This window comes from Dermochelys coriacea, chromosome 13, assembly GCF_009764565.3.
Source record: "Dermochelys coriacea isolate rDerCor1 chromosome 13, rDerCor1.pri.v4, whole genome shotgun sequence".
Lineage (NCBI taxonomy): Eukaryota > Metazoa > Chordata > Testudines > Dermochelyidae > Dermochelys > Dermochelys coriacea.
Window position 1 is genome coordinate 39797644 of NC_050080.1, and position 21028 is coordinate 39818671.

At 43.1% G+C, this 21028-nt stretch overlaps 1 protein-coding gene and 1 pseudogene across 1 annotated transcript; both read left to right on the forward strand.

Moving 5' to 3' along the window:
* Positions 1-10582: 10582 nt before the first annotated feature.
* LOC119841698 (olfactory receptor 6X1-like) lies at positions 10583-11468 on the forward strand. The gene is given in 3 exon segments (XM_038369223.1): positions 10583-10745; positions 10748-11053; positions 11056-11468. Coding segments are annotated over 3 exon segments (882 nt in total).
* Positions 11469-16576: 5108 nt separating this feature from the next.
* LOC119841699 lies at positions 16577-17927 on the forward strand (annotated as a pseudogene).
* The last annotated feature ends 3101 nt before the right edge of the window (positions 17928-21028 follow it).

Here is a 21028-nt window from a genome sequence, read left to right on the forward strand (position 1 = left end):
GTCAAAGTCTGCTTTTCTGAAGTCCAGGGTCTGAATTCTGCTGCTCTCCTTTCTTCCTTGTGTCAGGATCCTGAACTTTACCATCTCATGGTCACTGCCTCCCAGGTTCCCATCCACTTTTGCTTCCCCTACTAATTCTTCCTGGTTTGTGAGCAGCAGGTCAAAAAGAGCTCTGCCCCTAGTTGGTTCCTCCAGCACTTGCACCAGGAAATTGTCCCCTACACTTTTCAAAAACTTTCTGGATTATCTGTGCACTGCTGTATTGCTCTCCCAGCAGATATCGGGTGATTGAAGTCTCCCATGAGAACCAGGGCCTGCGATCTAGTAACTTCCGTAAGTTGCCGGAAGAAAGCCTCGTCCACCTCATCCCCCTGGTCCGGTGGTCTATAGCAGATTCCCACCACGACATCACCCTTGTTGCTCATGCTTCTAAACTTAATCTAGAGACTTAGGTTTTTCTGCAGTTTCATACTGGAGCTCTGAGTTTCATACCGGAATCATACTGCTCCCTTACATACAATGCAATTCCCCCACTTTTTCTGCCCTGCCTGTCCTTCCTGAACAGTTTATATCCATCCATGACAGTACTCCAGTCATGTGAGTCATCCCATCAAGTCTCTGTTATTCCAATCACATCATAATTCCTTGACTGTGCCAGGACTTCCAGTTCTCCCTGCTTGTTTCCCAGGCTTCTTGCATTTGTGTATACGCACTTGAGATAACTCGCTGATCGTCCTGCTTTCTCAGTATGAGGCAGGAGCCCTCCCCTCTTGTGCGCTCCTGCTCGTGCTTCCTCCCGGTATCCCACTTACCTCAGGGCTTTGGTCTCCTTCCCCTGGTGAACCTAGTTTAAAGCCCTCCTCACTCGGTTAGCCAGCCTGCTTGCGAAGATGCTCTTCCCTCTCTTCATTAGGTGGAGCCCGTCTCTGCATAGCACTCCTCCTTCTTGGAACACCATCCCATGGTCAAAGAATCCAAAGCCTTCTCTCCAACACCACCTGCATAGCCATTCGTTGACTTCCATGATTCGACGGTCTCTACCCAGGCCTTTTCCTTCCACGGGGAGAACACCACTTGTGCCTCAAACTCCTTTATCCTTCTTCCCAGAGCCACGTAGTCTGCTGTGATCCACTCAAGGTCATTCTTGGCAGTATCATTGGTGCCCACGTGGCGAAGCAGGAAGGGGTAGCGATCCGAGGGCTTGATGAGTCTAGGCAGTCTCTCCATCACATCGGGAATCCTAGCTCCTGGCAAGCAGCAGACTTCTCGGTTTTCCCAGTCGGGGCAGCAGATAGATGACTCAGTCCCCCTGAGGAGAGAGTCCCCGACCACCACCAACCACTTCCTCCTCTTCGGAGCGGTGGTCGTGGAACCCCCATCTCTAGGACAGGGCATCTCATGCCTTCCAATTGGCGGAGTCTCCTTCTGTTCCCTTCCCTCAGATGTATCATCTAGTTCACTCTCTGCATTAGTACCTGTGGAGAGAACATGAAAATGGTTGTTTATCTGTATCTGCGCTGCTGGTACATGGACGCTCCCCTTTCTTCTTCTGGAGGTCACATGCTGCCAAATTTCTTCACTGTCCTCCTGTCCCCGCTGCGCAGCCTGCTCTGAATCTTCAGAACATTGTGCCCATAGAAGCGTATCCTGACGTCTGTCCAGGAAATCGTCAGTTTCTCTTACGCAACGCAGGGTCAATACCTGTTGCTCCAGACCTTGAACCTTCTCTTCCAATATGGAGACCAGCTTGCACTTTGTACAGACAAAGTTGCTTCTGTCCTGTGGAAGAAAGACAAACATGGCACATCCAGTGCAGGTCACAACAGCTGAACACTCCCCATCCATATTATCTTCCTTCTACGAGTTTCCTCAGGAGTTGTAGTGACTACTCAGAGAAGCTGGCAAGATGAAATCCCCAGTGGGCTCTCCCCGGGTGAATTCCCAAGCAAACTCCCTCTGTTAGCCTCTCTGCTGTTCGCTGCTCAGCTGGTTTGCAGCTGACTGGCTTTTTATAACAGGCCCACTCAAGGCTCACCTGGAACAAAGCACTCCCAAGTCACACTTTTCAAACAACCAATCAAGCACACGGTCAAACTGTCCCCACAACAGACACTCACCAACACAGCATCCCTAATGCAGCCCTTAGCGTACCTCCTCTCAGGCAGATCCCAGGCAAACTCCCTCTGTTAGCCTCTGTTTCAATATGATCAAAAAGAAAAAAACTGAATTCTGCCAAGCCTATGTATTATACAGGCCATAGAATTTCATCCAGCTGCTCCTGCATTGAGCCCAGTAACCTGTGTTTGATTAAAACACATCTTCCAGAAAGGCATCCAGTCTTATTTTGACTTTCACATGTGTGCCAAGCTTTCCAAAACTCATGTAGTGAGCGGACGGCCAATTTCTAAGAAGGAGGGCAGATCCTTCAGGGAATTTTCAGTTTATCAGTTGTGGATTCTGTTTGAGACTCATGACATGAGTTGATACATAATTTTATATGGGGTAAACCAACCCCTGTCTGCTGCACTGGGACAGTCTTTGTCTCCCCCCTTCTGTGTTTCTTGGGCTGTATTTTCTGGGTAGGTCTAAGGGGTGATCCTCCAACAAACAGAAGGAACTATTTCACTAGACACCAGTACAAAGGAGATGCCTTCCCCTGCCCCCTCGCTGGGGCGGGGCATCCTCCTGTAGTTTGCCTGGGGGGTGTCAGGCCTTCCCCTAGCAGGGGCTCAGGCTTGTCTGTTTCCCCTCTGGGAAGGAGCAGAGCCTCTCCTCCTGGAGACACTGATGCCACTAGCCTAGTGACAGCTTGTCTCCCTCTCTCTCAACAGGGGAGGGGCTTTAAAAGGTCTCAGGCAGCATTTAATTGGATTCAGCTATTCCTAATTGATGACCTGGACTTCGCAGATGATGTCACTCTCCTACTACATACCCAACACCATATACAAGAAAAAACAACTTGACTCAGTGTATTCAGCCCGCAGATTGGACTGAAAAATCAATCACAATAAGATAGCTATCATGACCTTTAATATTGCCTCACCGTCACCAGTACAGATCATGTTCTCACCAATGTAGAAACATTCACATACTTGGGCAGCACCATCAGCCAGGATGCTGGAACAAGCCAGGACATACAGAAGAAAAATCAATAAAGCCAGGAACACCTTCAGGAGCTTAAATACAGTCTGGAAATCATCAAAATACAACACAAAAACCAAATTCAAGATTTATCAGAGCTGTGTACTTTCAACACTACTTTATAGTGCAGAATGCTGAGAAATGAGAAAGTATGACATGTCCAAACTGTCTTCATTCCCTACAACCCAGAACAATCTCAAACCAAGATCTATGGACACACTGCAGCCAAGAGGATGCGAGTACCACCATTGCCAGGAGGCGCTGGAAATGGATCGGCCATGTGCTTCGGATGGAAACTGGTTCCATCAGCAGAGTAGCAATAAGATGGACACCTGAAGGCAAGTGAAAACGAGGCCACCCAAAAACAAGATGGCAAAGAGCTGTGGAAGCCGAGCTGAAAAACCTGGGGCACAGCTGGGGAACGACTGAAAGACTTGCCAGAAACAGACAGGAGTGGAAGAGCTTCATCACTGCCCTAAATGCCAGAGGCGTAATAAGAATGTGATGATTGATTATATACAACAAGCAGACTCTGATTGAACCGCATGCTAAAATTGAATGTAGTCATGGCAAAGCGGCAGGAGGGACTAGCTGCCTCAGATATTTGCCTAGCGTTTTGGATAGGTACGTACTCAGCGTGGTTAGCGCATCCCATGACTCGTCCTGCTCCATGGCTACACGCTATGATTAGCACAAGAGCTCAGTCAGAACAATCGAGGATATGTCCCCTCTAGCTTGGAATGCAGACGTACAGCTCAAAATGTGGACATAACTTAAATATTCCTTCAGTTTTTCTTTCATTCATTTAGTCGTGTGCAGTAGAATTTTATAAAATCTTCTTCCTGGTGAGATGTTTCTCGAGTGCAAGGATATTTCAGGGGAAGTGGTGCATATCTTGCAATTAGGAACAAATAAAATTTAGAGATACGAATTCTTGAACACATACGAATGTGAATAGAACAGAACAGAATAGAAATATGTATAGCAGATATCCCTACAGTGCCCTACAACGGAAATAGAGTAGATGTGGCCTGGAAGGGCTGTACCATAGGTATAATCTGTGATCCAGTGCTGCTCTCTCACTGAGAGCTTTTGCATGGCTATGAACTGGATTCTGCTCACTGTGTGTATAGCACAGTAATACACAGCAGTGTCTTCTGTTTTCAGGCTGCTGACTTGCAGATACGCAGTGCTGATGGAATTATCTGCGGTGATGGAGATTCTGTCTTTAAATGACTGGGAATAGCTGGTAAAGCCATCTTCAGGGGCTATTCTTTCTAGCCAAAGCAGGCCTTTCCCGGGAGCCTGCCTCACCCACTGCATGTAGACAGAAGTGAAAGTGAACCCTGAGGTTTTACAGGGTAGCTTCACAGACTCGCCGGGCTTCTTCATTTCTGCACCAGATTGGACCAGCTGAATTTCCAACTGGACACCTGCAGGGAAGGTAGATAATAAATATTGACATTCCAGATTCATCCCCATTAACCCAGTTTTCTATAAATTCCCCATGTTTTCAAATTACCAGCATAAGCTGCCACCAAGCAAAGGTAAATTAAAAAATGCCTCATAATTATCCTCTGCTGTGAAGCCAAGCACGAATATGCTTCACTGTAAAAGGAGGTGACAGCCCTGGTTTTTCAAAATGGTTATCGCAAAGTGGACAAGAGCTTGGCTTTTTAAACAGGAAGCTCCCAGCTGACTTTGTATAAACACTCATAGCCTTCAGAAGCAGGTGGGGATAAAAAGTAGCATGACACTGGTCTGGATTCTGTTCGGCTTGCTCATGGTGTGGATTCACTCATCCCCTCAGCAATGCCTTTTAGGGCAAAGGGTAGGATCCTTAATTTAGGCAGAGCTTGAAACAAGGCTTCTACCACAGAGGAATAGCCCCGGAGGTCATTGTGTCTCAAAGATAGGCTTCTTCATCAAAATTTTTCACATTTATCCTTCCAAGGTTGTGGCATAAAAAGACTGATCAAACTCCCATTGAGGTCAGTGGAAGGACTCCCTTTGACTTTACAGGAGTTGGAGTGGGCTATTTTCTGCTGAAATATTATAGCAGTAAATCATTCCCATCCCGACCTGAGCTGGCTCAAATTGAGTTCAAGGGGTATGAAATTAAGATTCTTGGATGCAAGGTCTTGGAAGCACAAATGGAGTCATAAATGAGTTCTCACTCCCTCTTACTGAGTGACATACCTGGGGGAGTGGGTTAAGTCACTGAAAGCCGGTCTGCCGCTTGTTCAGGGAAAGCCCCTGGTGGGCCGGACCGGTTTGTTTACTGCTGTGTCCACCGGTTTGGCCGATCGCAGCTCCCACTGGCCGTGGTTCGCCGCTCCAGGCCAATGGAGGCTGCGGAAAGCGGCGCGGTCCAAGGGACATGCATTCCCTGAACAAGTGGCGGACCGGCTTTGAGAACCACTGGGTTAAGTAACAATCTAGCGCAATAGGACAAGTTATGGCATAAGATACACTTCACTGAGTCATGGATTATGAGGCTAGAAGTGATCATCTTGTGACCTCCTCTATAACCCAGGCCAAAGAACCTCACCCAGTAATCTCGGCAGGAAGCCCATAACTTCTTTTTGGTTTAGGGCAGAGACATTTAGAAAACATCCAGTCCTGACTTCAAGCGATGGCGAATCTACCCCAGGCCGTTGTAGGTGGTTCCAAGAAGTAAATACTCTCACTGTTACAACTTTGCACCCTAATTCTAACCTGAATTTGTCTAGCTTCACCTGCCAGTCGCTGGCGCTCGTTAGGCCTTTTTCAATTAGATTATCGACTCCAGAAATAGCATCCCCATGTTGGCAGTTGTAGCCCATGATGAATTCACCTCTTAACATTCTCCTGGATAAACTAAATCCCTTGAGCTGCTTCAGTCTATTAATACAAGGCTCGTTTTCCAGATACCAGATCATTCTCATGGCTCTTTTCTGAACCCTTTCCAATTTTTCAACATACTCGTTGAGGTGCAGACCCCAGAAGTGGGCACAATCTTGTAGCTGGGGGTCTCAATAACATTGATAGTAATGGTGGCAGAATCAGCCATTTAGAGGTATATGGGCCCCCTGATGGGGCAATCATTCCTCACATTGGGCGGTACATTGTAATGTTCCCTTACAGAACCACAAGGATTTATTGGAACAATGTAATTGCCAACTCCAGCACACATAGGCAGGACTGAACTTCCTGCTAACACACAACCCCCACCGCAACCTCAAATACCACAACATAACCACATACAAGGCAACATCTTAACACACAAATTCAGTTGCAGCACCATTCACTGGTGGAAGTGCTTTCTTGTGCTAAGCACTACAATATAGCTCTTCACCGCAATGGGAATATTTGCAGTATAAAGTACTACTCAGTAAGTAAAAGCATGGAAGATTCTGACCTTTGAAGCATGAATGTGAGTTTTGATGAAGTGGTATTGAAATATTTGGTCACTCTGCTAATGCAGTTTTAGGGCTATTGGGTTTATGTTTCATTGTTGTTTTTCTCATATCTTACTACATTTGTGGTTTTTAGCTGAGATTTCAAAACTGCCTAATATAGTTGAACACTCAACTCCAATTACAATGAGTGGGAATTGGTCAGCCCCATACCCTCGGCTGCTATGAAATTCTTATCTTTGTTGCACTTGGAAGAGAACAGAGTATTTTAAGAATGACACTTGACAAACCAAGGGATAGATTATGATCTTTGTTTGTTTCACTTCAGCGTCCAATGTCCATTGACCTGAAGTGGGTATTCCTTGAAAATCCCAGGTTTAGTATCACTGTACTGCACTAGCAGTTCTATTCTCTTTCACAGACCCACCCATGGAATGAGATATTACTCAGAGTAGGAGTATCAGAACCCGCTCCTAACAGTTCTGCACATTACGTATCCTTCAGGCCTTCCATGCATGTTCTGTTGATGAAAAGTGGGAAATCTGAGGCATTGTGAACATTTTAAAATATTGAAATGCAGATCAGTTCTTGAACTACACTGATTAGCAATTTGTTTAAGGACACACAGGTTGTAATAAAACACAACCTAAAGGAAGGATCATCGAGTGGTTAGGGCCAGGTGCTAGTCTAGGACTTGGGAGGCAGAGGTACAATTCTCTGTTCCCCCACAGACTTCATGTGTGACTTTGGGCATGTCATTTAGCTTCTCTGTCTGTAAAAGGGGGATGGCAACACTTCTGCACCTCACAGGAGGACAGAGAGGTTAAATATACTAAAAACTGTTAGTGATTTGAGATCTACTGCTGAAAAGTGCTGTTTACGAGTTAGGGATTCTTATTAAAGATTTTCTTCTTAGGAAGGAAGTTTGTGGCAGCCTTTTACATCATATGGCTTTAGTCTATTATTTTCTCTCCACATATCTGAATTTCTTCTTGCTCACTTCAATTAAAAAAAAAGTCTTCAAGTTACTATTGAGATGTTTTGTAGGGTTACATACACTCCCAAGAGGAGTGGTCGATATCCCCAAAACTGAAGTTATTTAAAAATGAGGGGACAAAATCCTGAATGGATCAGTAATGGAAAGGAATAGAATAGAATAGAGATTACCAGAGTGGAATAGAACAGACAGGTATATATGTGATAATCCTGCACTGATCCCCTAGTGCTTTTGCTTGAAATGACCTTTTCATTTTGTAGCATAACTAAGGCCTCTGATTCAATGGTACTCACACTCAGTTTTTGCATGGCTATGTCTGGGTTGCCTCTCACTGTGTGTCTAGCACAGTAATACACAGTCGTGTCTTCTGCTCTCAGGCTGCTGAGTTGCAGGTACATGGTGCTGATGGTGAATCTGTCTTTAAAGGACTGGGAGTAGATGGTAACACCATCTTCAGGGTCAATTCTTCCAACCCACGCCAATCCTTTCCCAGGAGACTGCTGGAGCCAGCTCATGTAATAGCTAGTGAGCGTGAACCCTGAAGTTTTACATGATATCTTGAGAGAATCTCTGGGCTTTTTAATTTCTGCCCCAGACTGGACCAGCTGAATCTGTGACTGGCCACCTAGAGGGAAGGTACAATGAATATTGACACATCTGGACTCATCCCCGTCACCCTGGTAACCCTCAGCCACCTTCCCATCCTGTCCATGCTCCCCTTACCTTGGAAAGTGGCCATCAAGCAAAGATAAATTAAAAAACCCTCATATTCGTTACTCTCTGCAAGAAAACAGAGCACGAGTATTCTCTGTTGTAAAAGCAGGTGACTGCTGTGACTTTTTGGATGTGGTAAATCCAGAGAAGAAAAGACATTGACTTTTAAAGAGGAAGCTCCCGCACTGACTTTGCATAAGCACTCAATGTATACAGCAGCAGGGGATACTGAGAAAAATATTTGTTCCTTGACTAGCACAATGGGATTCTTACCTAGCTGGGGCTTTTAGGTGCTACACAAGTTGTTTTCAACACTGAGTCTCTTCATTGACTTCAGAGAGCTCTGGGTTAGACCGTAAAGGGTGAACATGAGTTTGCCATAACTTTTGTGTTCAGCTGAAATAACAGTAGGAGTGATATTCTCTCAGATGTAAAAAGAAAAGGAGTACTTGTGGCACCTTAGAGACTAACAAATTTATTAGAGCATAAGCTTTCGTGAGCTACAGCTCACTTCATCGGATGCATTTGGTGGAAAAAAATGGGATTTTTTTTTCCACCAAATGCATCCGATGAAGTGAGCTGTAGCTCACGAAAGCTTATGCTCTAATAAATTTGTTAGTCTCTAAGGTGCCACAAGTACTCCTTTTCTTTTTGCGAATACAGACTAACACGGCTGCTACTCTGAAATCTCTCAGATGTAGAGGGCCAGAACAAGATCAATGTACTTCTGACCATAAGAACATAACATACTTCTAAACAACGAGAGAATGGTGGACTTAATTGCTTATGAATGACTAACAATTAAAATGCTGATGTTATTGAAATACTTCCCAAGGGTAATGCTTTGGGAACTCTAGGGATTGAATCCTGCACAAACTTAAGATCATCAGACAATAATTATTTCTAGTGAGGGAATAATTATATGGGGCTTGATCCAATGCTTTCTGAAATCTATGGGAGTCTTTTTGCTGACTTCAATTGACTTTGGATCAGGCCCTAAAATAGGATATAATAAGCAAGTCTTAACTTCTACTCCAACTAGTTTCAGATCTATGAAACACTTACTCAGAGTAGAGAGATTGGATTTGTTTCAGGATCTTCTCTATCTGCTAATTTTGAGACAGAAATGATGGCGACACACAATATCTTTCTGTAACATTTTCTTGCAATTAATAAGATTTGAAAAGAAGAATAAAGAATGACAAGGCTCAGGGTGCAAATAGAGTGGATTTCATTAAGAAACTCATCTTGTAAACTTCTAGCAACACAACACAGAAATTAAAAATATTTAATTTAGAAAATGCTCCGCAGTATTTTGATCCCTTTCAAACTTACTTCTGTTGATTTGTGTTTAAAGAAAATAATATCCACTGCACTTGTGACAGCACTGCCAATGAACACCCAAGTATCAGTGTTATTAGGTTGAAATTCCTACTATAATATTCCTATTTCCTTAGAAGAAAATAGTTCATATACAGCAATGATGGGCCATAAAAGAAGGTAGATAAACCCCACAAGATCTGAATCTGATCTTGTGGGGTTTTCCCTATTTGCTGCAAAAATGTGGAGATACTAGCTTCACCTTATGAATCAGTCACTGGCCATTGAAGGAGGTAAGTCAAAGCTTTAGTTATATTGTAGCAACATTATTATCTATCTATCCCTCCTTTTGTGGTCCTCAATGAGATAGCATCAAAATTATAACTATATTTTTAAAATGTATACCATATGACAGAATATTTTTCCTGATCAATGTTGTTCCTGAATGTGTTGGTACAGGAAAATACAAATCAGAAGAGATGCAGTTAAATGAAAAATATTATTATACTTCTAACCAGAAAGGAATTCAGGATCATCCTATACAAACTCCAGAAAAAAATATAGTGTAAAATATTCTTAATTTTTAGTTAAGTCTAACTGGAGCTTTTGTGGCTATGTTATCCAGTGAATTTATCCCTCCATTCAGACAGATAGATATTGGGTTTTCTCTGTATTCTTTATGGCCATTGTTCTATGTGATCTCTATCTAATTCTAACCCATCCATCTGTATGTCTACCTTGAGATAAAAGACTCATGGCACTGAGTCTCAGACCTGGGTCAGCTGACTCTGGCTCCTGGGGCTAGCCTGCAGGGCTATAAAATTGCTGTGTAGACGGTCAGTCTCAGGCTGGAACCCAGGCTATGAAACCTGTGAATCAGCTGCAGGTCTCTTAAGAGACCCAAGTAATCAACCTACTTTTTTTAATTTTTATAAACATAGGTGTGGAGAATTGGTCACCCATAAGAGAGTTCATCCAGCTGTCATCCATCCCAAGTCTTCAGAGGCGGCATATGGTCTTATTTGTCATCATCTTCATATACCTTCTCACTCTAGCAGGGAATGGCCTCATCACTGTAATCGTAAGGGCTGACCAGCATCTCCAGGCCCCGATGTTTTTCTTCCTTAGCAAAATTTCCTTCCTGGAGATCTGGTACACCACTGCCATTGTGCCCAAATGTTGGAGATGTTCTTGGTGGCCAGAATGACCATCTGTGTTTATTGCTGCCTGGTGCAGTCATTCTTCCACTTCTTCATGGCCCTCACTGAGTTCCTGATTCTATTAGCCATGTCCTTTGACCACAATATCACTGTATGCAAACCCTTGCACTACAGCACCATCATGACCGAGAAAGTCTGCTTTCTTTTGGCCCTGGGAGCCTGGGCATTGAGTTTCTTGGTTATCCTCTCCCAGGCTGCTTTGCTCCTGCAGTTACCGTTCTGTACCAAGAACATAGTCGACCATTTTTACTGTGACATTGGCCCTTCTTGAACCTGGCCTGTGCAGACACAAGTGTCACTGAGTTCCTTGGTTACCTGGCGTCCGTCACCATCATATCAACCAGCCTCCTCTGCAGTGTGGTGTAATACACCTACATCACCACTATTATACTCCACATCCACTCCACCCGTGCACACCAGAAGGCGTTTTCCATCTGCACGTCCCATCTCACTGTGGTCTCCATACTGTACAGTGCCATTATCTTAATGTATTTGAAACCCCTGGCCCATTCCTCGCTCAGTCCCAACAAGGCTGTGTCTGTCCTCAACACTGTCCTAACCCCCTTGCTGAACCCCTTCATATATCCCATAAGGAACAAAGAGGTGAAAACAGCCTTGAGGAAAGCTATGAGCAAGAGAAAGACTGGGTCAGAATGTCTATGGTTCCTGGGAGGGTAAAGAAATTAGATCATTTCCTGGTTTTCCCCACAGACTGTTGACCTTCACTGCAAACAAGGTGTGTTTTCACATTGACATTCATAGTTCCAATGGAGACAAGGTAAATGTAGTTTTTAATCTTATTATTAGTTAAGGTAAAAAGCAGGTGGAAGGGAGAGGATTGACTTTGATGAGCTACATCAAGGCTAAACTACCTGTGCCCTGTTTCCACTACACCAAGTTATCCTTCTCATTAGGAGAAAACACTTATTTTCACAGTGAAGACCAAGCCATAACAAAGGAGAGATTTTCAAAGGCCAGGACAGGAGATGGGCATGCAACTCCCATTGACTTATAACAGGAATTGGTCACCGCAATGCCCTTCATGCTTTTGAAAATTTCCACATAAGGATCTGAGTCCACTGAAGTCCATGACGGTCTCACCATTGTCTTCAAAAGATTTTTGGATCCAGCTCTATTGGGAAGAATTGAAAGGAAGGGTCGTCTGGTAGGATGTGATACAGAAGAAATGGTTTAAATTTCTAGCTCCATCATGGATTGAGATGTCCCTTAAATTGGGATTTTCAAATGAGCATGTGGTAATTTACTGTGTGTGTGTCTACGGTGCCCAGTATAAAGACACTGATCTCAGTACGGTCCTTGAGGTGCTACTGGAATGCAACTAATAGCAATGAAGGGCTTGAGTCAAGCCTCATTGAGATCAACAGGAGTCTTTCAATAGCATATAATAGCCTAGTCTCCTGTGGGCTGTAATACTCCGGTCTCATTTTGATGGTTGGGGTATTGTGTGAGTGCTGAGTGTCTGTGGGCGTGGTATTGGTGTGAGCTTTATATTCTATCTAAATGGCTTGCCAGTGAGGAAAGCAGCTGGATTTTTAAACATGAAGCTCATCCACAGACTTTGCAATCTGCTTGTCAGGTAACTATAAAGGGTTTAGAAGGGCTGAAAGAAATACATTTGACCCTTTTATAGTGAGGAAAAAATGTGCATGGATTGGTCTATGTGGAATGTCCCCAGAAGCACTGAGAGAGTCTTTCCTACTTTAAACCTCTGAGCCAGGTTTTCAGCAGGTGTAGATCAGAAAAGGGGCTATGTTGGTTTACAGTGACTGGGGATAACAGTACCAAGCATTTCAGTTGTGGTGTTGGACCCATTCTAAAAGTGGCCTAGGCTGACACCTCCAGAACAGAGTTCATGAATTTTAGAGTAACCGTCATTCTTCAGGACAACTCATTCACATTGACATTGACATCTTACATTGTTAGAGAGACCAGGTGGATGAAGTAATATCTTTAATTGGACCAACTTCTGTTGGTGAGCACTGAATACATCTTTATAATGTCTACTTTCATTCGGATCCCTTCCACAAGTGGCAAAAAACTGGAATTTTCTACTTGTGTCACTGGTGTACAGTATATTTCACTGAGCAGTGATCTTTATGTACATGAGATCCTCAACCCAAACCAACCTAATAGCCTTTAACCTTGTGCATGGGGGGGAAGCAATAGATATGCTATATCTTGACTATAGTGAGGCTTTAGATATTCTCTCACATGATCTTCTCATAAACTAGGGAAATATAGTGTCAATAAACCTTCTAAATTGTGGGTGCCCAACTGATTGGGAAACCGTATTCAGAGAGTAGTTATCAGTAATTCACAGTCAACCTGGAAGAGCATCATATTGAGTGGAGTCCCACAGGGCTCTGTCCTGGGTCCAGTTCTATTCAATGTCTTCATCAATGACTTAGATAATGGCATAAAGAGCACACTTATAACGTTTGTGGATTGCATCAATCTGGGAGGGGTTACAAGTGCTTTGGAGGACAGGATTAGAAATCAAAATGATCTTGACAAACTGGAGAAATGGCCTGAAATAAACAGAATGCCATTCGATAAGGACAAATGCAAAGTACTCCACTTAGGAAGGAATAATCAAATACGAAATGACTATCTAGGAAGGAGTACTGCAGAAAAGGATCGGGGGTTTATAGTGGATCACAAACTAATTATGACTCAAGAATGTAACACTGTTAAAAAAAAAGGGGGGGGAACATTATTCTGGGTGTGTCAAGGCAATGACTCACAGGTGTGGCACCTCCTGCTGGTTGTCCTGGGGAATTAGCTCTTCCAGCCCAGAGCGCCCTCTGCAGGCCAGTGTCTCGCCTGCCACTGGCCCCCGAGTCCCTCCTGGACCCCGGTGCCCCTGTACATCAGGATTCTGCCCCCAGCAGTAACCCACAATCTGGGTCTCCCCACCCAGGGGAACCCCCAACCCTCTATCCCCACCTTGCCCCAGTGGCTACTGCCAGTCACCATCTAGCCCCCACTCACTGGGGCAGACTGCAGTCTGTAAACCACTCATCATTGACAAGGGGGGTTGGACCAGCTGCCTCTGCCGAACCCTGGGCTGCCCCTCTGTAGCCCCAGTACCTTTCCTGACCTTTAGCAAGGCCTCAGCCTGGGGGTTTCCCAGGCTGGAGCTCCCCAGCTCCTCTGGCCTTCCCCCAACTGCTCCACTCTAGGTGCCCTGCTCAGCTCCCAGGCAGCCAGGTCCTTCTCTCTCAGAAGCTAGAGAAAGACTCTTTCTCCCTGAGCTCCTGGCTCACAGCCCTTTTATAGGGCTTGCTGTGGCTGTTTCCCCAACCAGCCTAGCCTTTTCTTTCAACCTCAGCCCTCTCCAAGGGCAGGCTTTAACCCTTTCAGGGCCGGAGCAGGTGACCACCCCGCTATACTGGGATGTATTAGCCAAAGTGTAAGCAAGAAATGAGCAGCAATTCTTCCTCTCCACCCAGCACTAATAAGGTTTCAGCTGGAGAATTGTGTCTGGTTCTGGGCACCACACTTTGGGAAAGATGTGGACAAATTGGAGAAAGTCCACTGGAGAGCAGCAAAAATGATTATAGGTCTAGAAAACCTGATCTATGAGGAAAGATTTAAAAAAATATTGTTTGTTTAGTCTGGAGGAGACTGAGATAGGATATAACAGTTTTCAAGTACATAAAGGGTTATTATAAAGAGGAGGGTGATAAATTGTTCTTGTCCTGTCCTCAGTGGATAAGGAGAAGTAATGGCCTTAAATTGCAGCAAGGGAGATTTAGGTTAGACATTAGGGAAAACTTCCTAACTCTAAGGATAGTTAAGCACTGAACAAGTTGCCTGGGGAGATTGTTTAACCTGCTCTTAAAAGCCTTCAATGGCAAAGATCCAAGAAACACCTGTCAGGGATGATTTAGATAATACTTAGTCCTACTTTAGCACCTGGGCATGGCCTAGATGACCCATCAGAGTCCCTTCCAAAGAAACCACTGATTCTTTATTAGGGATAAAAAAGGTGGTATTCCTGCTTAATGCAATGTTAGTTCCACTTTTAAATTCTTTCATCTGTACCCACAGCAACACAGAGTTCAAAGAAGTGTTGAGAAAAATCATGAGGAGAAAAAGACATCCCTAAACAACTGGGATTCTGTGGACTACAAAAACTGTGACCAATCCAAGCAGAACAACTAATGTTTGAAAGTGCCTAACTCAGTTGAATTATGCCCGTGTTCCCATTTGAAAATCTGGATTTGTGGGTTTTATGGTCCATTGATTGTACGACAGTTTTTTAGCCGTGGTATCTCCCTTGACTTTAGAGGCACAGTATTCCATGACCTGAGGATCATACTTGTGACTCAGGACTCAGTTTTGTTTAAAGCTAAGGGACAAACATGCCTAAAAGAGTTAGGTGTCCAATTCTAATTTAAACGCAGTGAGATCTGGATGCCTCGATTCCTTAAGTTTCTTTGAAAATCCCATCCTAACTCCTTTGCAGAATCAGGGCCTAAGAACTCTGAGAGTTCTGGCTCTGATCTGCCACAGACAATACCAACGCACTCAGGGCTGATCTCTGCTGGTGTCCAGAGAAAGTAACGTTATTGGGAGTAGGCTGACAAGCAGGAGAACATGGGCATCGGGACTAGGCCATCTTTGCTTACCCGAGAGTTTTCAGACAGCCTTGCATCAGTGAAACTGGCTAGCTCCAAGAGATAGATCTGGCCAATTTAACCCCGTGTTTTCTGTCTTTGGGTCCAGACCGCAGCAGCATTCTGAGAATGCAGCTTGTGCATGCTGCCTACTTCAGCTCATGTCCTCTTTTTGTAAGATTTGGCATATGACCAAAGCTTCTGGTTTAAGGGCCAATCCTTCACAGTGCTCTAAAGTGCATATAAATAGTCAGATTGCTTTGTGAACTGCAACATTTAATGTGGTCCAGGGTTAGTGTTAGTCAACTGAGGTCATTTGGGCTGAGAGTCCATCAGATACAGACCCCAAATTAGGAGCTGACTTTAATATTCCAATCGCTCCAAAACCCATGTGCGTAGGGATAATGGCTTGAAAATTGGGATGCCACTAGGCCATCTGGGGTAGAGTTTGTGATGCAAATTGGAGGTTGCTTGATTAAGGGGTCCTGCAACACTCCCACTGTACAAGGATCTGCCTCTATCACTTTTAGATGGGAATAACCCTTTTGTTGCTGACATGGGAAATCTAAGATCTGATCCTCATAAAACTGACATCACTTATCTGCCCCTTGGTCCCAAGCTGAACTAAGGGGCAGTTTAAAAATCGTTCAAAACTTATTGCACTCTAAAAGCTTTAGTACCTCTGCTTAGACACAGCTCCCATCTCTGAGCACTATTTTTCCTCAGGTACTCCTTCAAAGTGACAGTAATATATTCGGAGTCTTATACTCATGTGGGAAGTCAGCGGAACAGGCATGGCTCCCTTGAATACAAGGGCCAAAACGCAGGCTCCTGAGATGCTGTCAGACCTGCATGCTGACAGACAGTTGATATATATGGGGCAGTTTACCTGGGTTCTTTTCTAAAAGTGGGAGAGTTGCAAGATTCCACCCAAGATGTGAAAGAATAAGGGTCTGTCTACTCAGCAACTAGACACCGGCGGCTGGTGCATGCCAACAGACTTGGGCTCGTGGGGCTCGGCTGCAGGGCTGTTTCATTGCTGTGTTGACTTCTGGGTGTGGGCTGCAGCCCAAGCTCTAGGATCCTCCCACCTCGTGGGGTCCTAGAGCCTGGGGTCCAGTCCGAGCCTTGAAGTGTAACGATATGGGTGACAGCAGCGTTAAGCCCTTGTTCATTTACTAATTTCATATTTCTTTTCCTGATGCGGATTTTTCTTTCTCCAAAGAACAACAAAATACCAAAATATTTCTTGTAGGAATTGAAGGCTTCCCTCTTCAAGGCACAAATTAGGGTACAAGTTCATTTCTCACTTATTCTGGTGCACCTGCATTGAAAATTACTGGAATTATCACAAGTTTGAATGGATCTAGTAGACTACATTTATTTATCCTTATAATGGTACCAAAAAGAAAAATTGGGATATCCCTAGGAATTCATCAGAGAAGATTAGCAAAGAATTTTAAGAAATAACTAAATTGAGACTAATGCTTTGTAGTAAAATCTAAAATGTTTCTTAATTTCTTATTCTCATGAGAGAGAGAGAGAGAGAGAGAGAGAGAGAGAGAGAATATGGGCAATGTGTACAACGATCAGAGTTCATTCTCTTGGGATTTCCCAATCTTCATGGAATGCAGATGGTGTTCTTTGGTGTCATTTTATTCATGTATCTCTTAACTCTTGTGGGGAACAGCCTCATCATCACAGTTGTGAGGGTTGATCAAAACCTTCACCCTCTGATGTATTTCTTCCTCTGTAAACTCTCCTTGTTGGAGATCTGGAGCACAACACTTGTGGTCCCAAAGATGCTGGCCAACCTACTCTCGGACAGAACCACCATCTGTTTTTCTCCATTTCTCCCTGGGCACTAGGGAGTAGGTCATCCTGACGTCCATGTCTTTCGACTGCTATTTGGCCATATGCCGACCATTGCATCATGCCACCATGCATGACACACCATGCAGAGTCTGTCTCCATTTGGCATTGCAGGGTTGGCTTGGAGGAATTGTGCTCATCTTCTTCCATTCACTGCCAGTGTGGATCCTGCCGTTCTTCAGGGACAATCGAGTTGACCATTTCTATTGTGACCTTGGGCCACTTCTGAAACTGGCTTGTGTTGACACATCCATCATAGACTTCACAGGTTTTATAACAACTGTCATACTGCAGGGCAGTGCATTTCTTTTTACATTGACATCATACATACATCTTTACCATAACCACTATCATCCAGATCCCTTCCTCCACTGACCAAAAAAAGGCTTTTTCTACTTGTGCTGCTCATCTGGCAGTAGTTAATATATTTTATGGGGCACTGATATTTATGTATATGAGACTCTCAAATCATTCTTCCTTTAGGATAAACAAGGTGGTCTCCTTATTCAACACAGTCCTAGTTCCAGTTTTAGACCCTTTCATCTATACCATCCGGAACACAGAGTTCAAAGAGTCCCTGAGCAAAATGATAAACAGGAAAAAGAAATCCCTATACATTTAGGATTCTCTGGGCTGTGAGAACTAAGATTTAAACCCAAACACAATAAGCAAAGCTAAGGATCAGATGAAGGTGGAATTTTAATTTATACCTTCTGAAGATTTGGATCTGTGGATTGTGTTCACCATGATAATATCTTGCAGATTTTAGCAGGGTTTTTAATCCATTGATTTGGATTTTCATTGTATATACCTGAAGGGATATACTTGTGACTTTGGCCTCAAATAAATTCAGAGCTTCTGGTACCATTATTTTTAAAAAAATGATGAAAATGCATTTTGGATCTAAAATGTCAAAGACTGGGATAATGTATTTGTAGATAGAAATTAGAATATGTAAAAAGTTGTTTATATAAAACATGACATTTATAGTGTGCTCCCTGCGTGTATTTTTACAGTTGCATTTACTAAGTTTATGAACAATTATTCTTTTTCACTTCTTTTACCTAGTAGTCTTTGTAACATTTTCAGCATGTCCTGAAGGTGATAAAAACACAACACGAACAAAAGTTGAGGTTTCTAAACCGCCTAAGGGGACCAGACATGCACATCCCTTTGAAGGGTACTTGGGTGTTGGTGCCTAACTCCCTTAGGCTTATCTGAAAATCCAAACTTTAGTGATTTATATATCTGTATTAAATATGATATAAAACAATGTTTTGTACTCTTCATATTACTATATTGTTAAAGTTGTAATATTAGAAATAAGACTATAAATAATTCCTTTATTTCTTGGTCTTGTTCTATACATTTTAAAACATTATTGTCTTTAAATTTCCAAAAAAAAAATTACATATTGCTCTGGGCATATTTGAGTTAGGTTGATTTAAAAAAAATAGTTCTCTCATTGCAATGAAAAAGTATGATTTTTGTCAGCACACAATTCAGGTTAAACTGTGTTAAATTACCATTCATATTCCATTGTGCTATTTGAGTTTTGAAGTTTTCAGTTTTTCAATACCCAAGAAACTTAAAAAAATTGCTGCAGGAAATTTCAAAACATGAAAAATCAGTCCATTTTCAAATTGCAAAGTCGTGTTTCGAATTTTGACAAAACATTAGTTTTTTCCAGCCACTGCTGGTAGTTCCTCATTGATTTGTGTGAATTTAGTAGTTAATTACAGATTTCACAAAGCAGAATTATAGTTTAGTTACATGTTAATAGTAACGTAAGTGCAGTCACTATATTATAAAGTGTTAGAATTTACAAATTGTCTTGTATAGCATAATTAGTGCTATTAGTTTGAGATTCTGAACCCCACCCCAAAGTAGATTTGAACATGCAATCACCAGATTTTAAATTCTTAGGCTGAGTGTTAGTCAGGTAAAATCTAAAGCAGAAAACTCCTGTAAACACTTGTATATGTGAGTGACTTGATGGCTGTGCTTCTCCTAGTCCTTTCACTGGAACAATTTATGTGCTCAAAGCACTCCTATGCACAAGGAAAGGAGTACTTGTGGCACCTTAGAGACTAACAAATTTATTAGAGCATAAGCTTTCGTGAGCTACAGCTCACTTCATCGGATGCATTTGGACTATGCACAAGGGTTTGCATGACTGGGAACTGCATTCTATGATTTCTGTAGCTGATTGTCTTGTTTTGCCTAAGTAATTATGTAAATGCATTTTGGGGAGTTTTGACTAATACCAAATGCTACACCAAGAATTGAGAATGGGATTTTCCAGTGACCTTAAGGGAGATAAATAGGGTCAGATTTCTAAAGCTAAGGGCTTAAAATGCAGCTCGGCACCTAGTGGGGTTTTTAAAAGTGCTTAGATGCTGAACTCTCCTCGATTTAAATAATGTTAGGTGCCAGATTCACAAAAATTGGCACCGATGTCCAACTTTTAGGCGTCATGGGTGTGACGGTGCCCCCCATAAGGCTTTATGGAAATATGCTTATGAATGTAAATATGACATAACTGGAATATGTTCTATGGTACATATGCCATGTTACATATCTATGTAAAGGTTATGATCTACTGAATATATTCATCCTATTTGAATGCAAGTACCATTTTTGTATTCCAAGTTATGAATATTGGCTGAGTACTGGCTTGATTTTTAAGTAACCTTTGTAAAGCATTTTGTCAGCTTCTTGAGAAAGGAATGTGCAAATCAAGAAGCACTTAAGCTACAATGGATCTTGGAAGGCTCCAATCCATGTAAGAAGTCTATTTGAGGATGTTCAAGATAGCATGTGACCCATGGCTGCTACCTGGTAAGAAACTGTGAGTCATGCATGGACATGTGACTTGCCCAGGTGACTCCTGAACTCCATCTTGGAGTGGGACTTTGCATAGGAGAGAGGAGTGGGTCTCCACTCATAAGAGAGAGTCTATTTAAGCCCATGGGAGACCCCTCCATTTGGTCTTCAGCTGGCTAAGAAGATAACCTCTCCACCCCCAAGGATATCTGAAAGAAACTGGAACAAAGGACAGTAACTATAGGGGGTGTGAGTGCTTGCTGGACCCAGACTAGAAGGAGGCTAGTCTGTAAAAGAGAGCTTACTAGAACTGGTGAGGTTTTTATCTGTGTTTAGTTTGATTAGACATAGACTTGGGTGTTTTATTTTATTTTGCTTGGTAATTCACTTTGTCCTGTCTGTTACTACTTGGAACCACTGAAATCCTACTTTCTGTATTTAACAAAATTGCTTTTTTACTTATTAATTAACCCAGAGTATGTATTAATACTTGGATGTGTGGGGGCAAACAGCTGTGCATATCTTTCTATCAGTGTTATAGAGGGTGAACAATTTATGAGTTTACCCTCTATAAGCTTTATAGAGGGTAAAACAGATTTATTTAGGGTTTGGACCCCATTGGGAGTTGGGCATCTGAGTGGCTAGCGGCTAGCGGTTCTGGCTCAAACCAGGCAGGGCACTGAAATCCTAAGCTGCCAGGGCAGGAAAGCAGGAGCAGAAGTAGTCTTGGCACATCGGGTGGCAGCTCCCAGGGGGTTTCTGTGATCCAAACCCAGACCCAAGTCTGAACCATGTCCCCTAATATCTGTAGGCTTAACTGAAAGCAGCTTACAGAAGTGTTCCTGTCCTTGATACTCAGATGCCCAACTCCCAATCAGGTCCAAACCCTAAATAAAT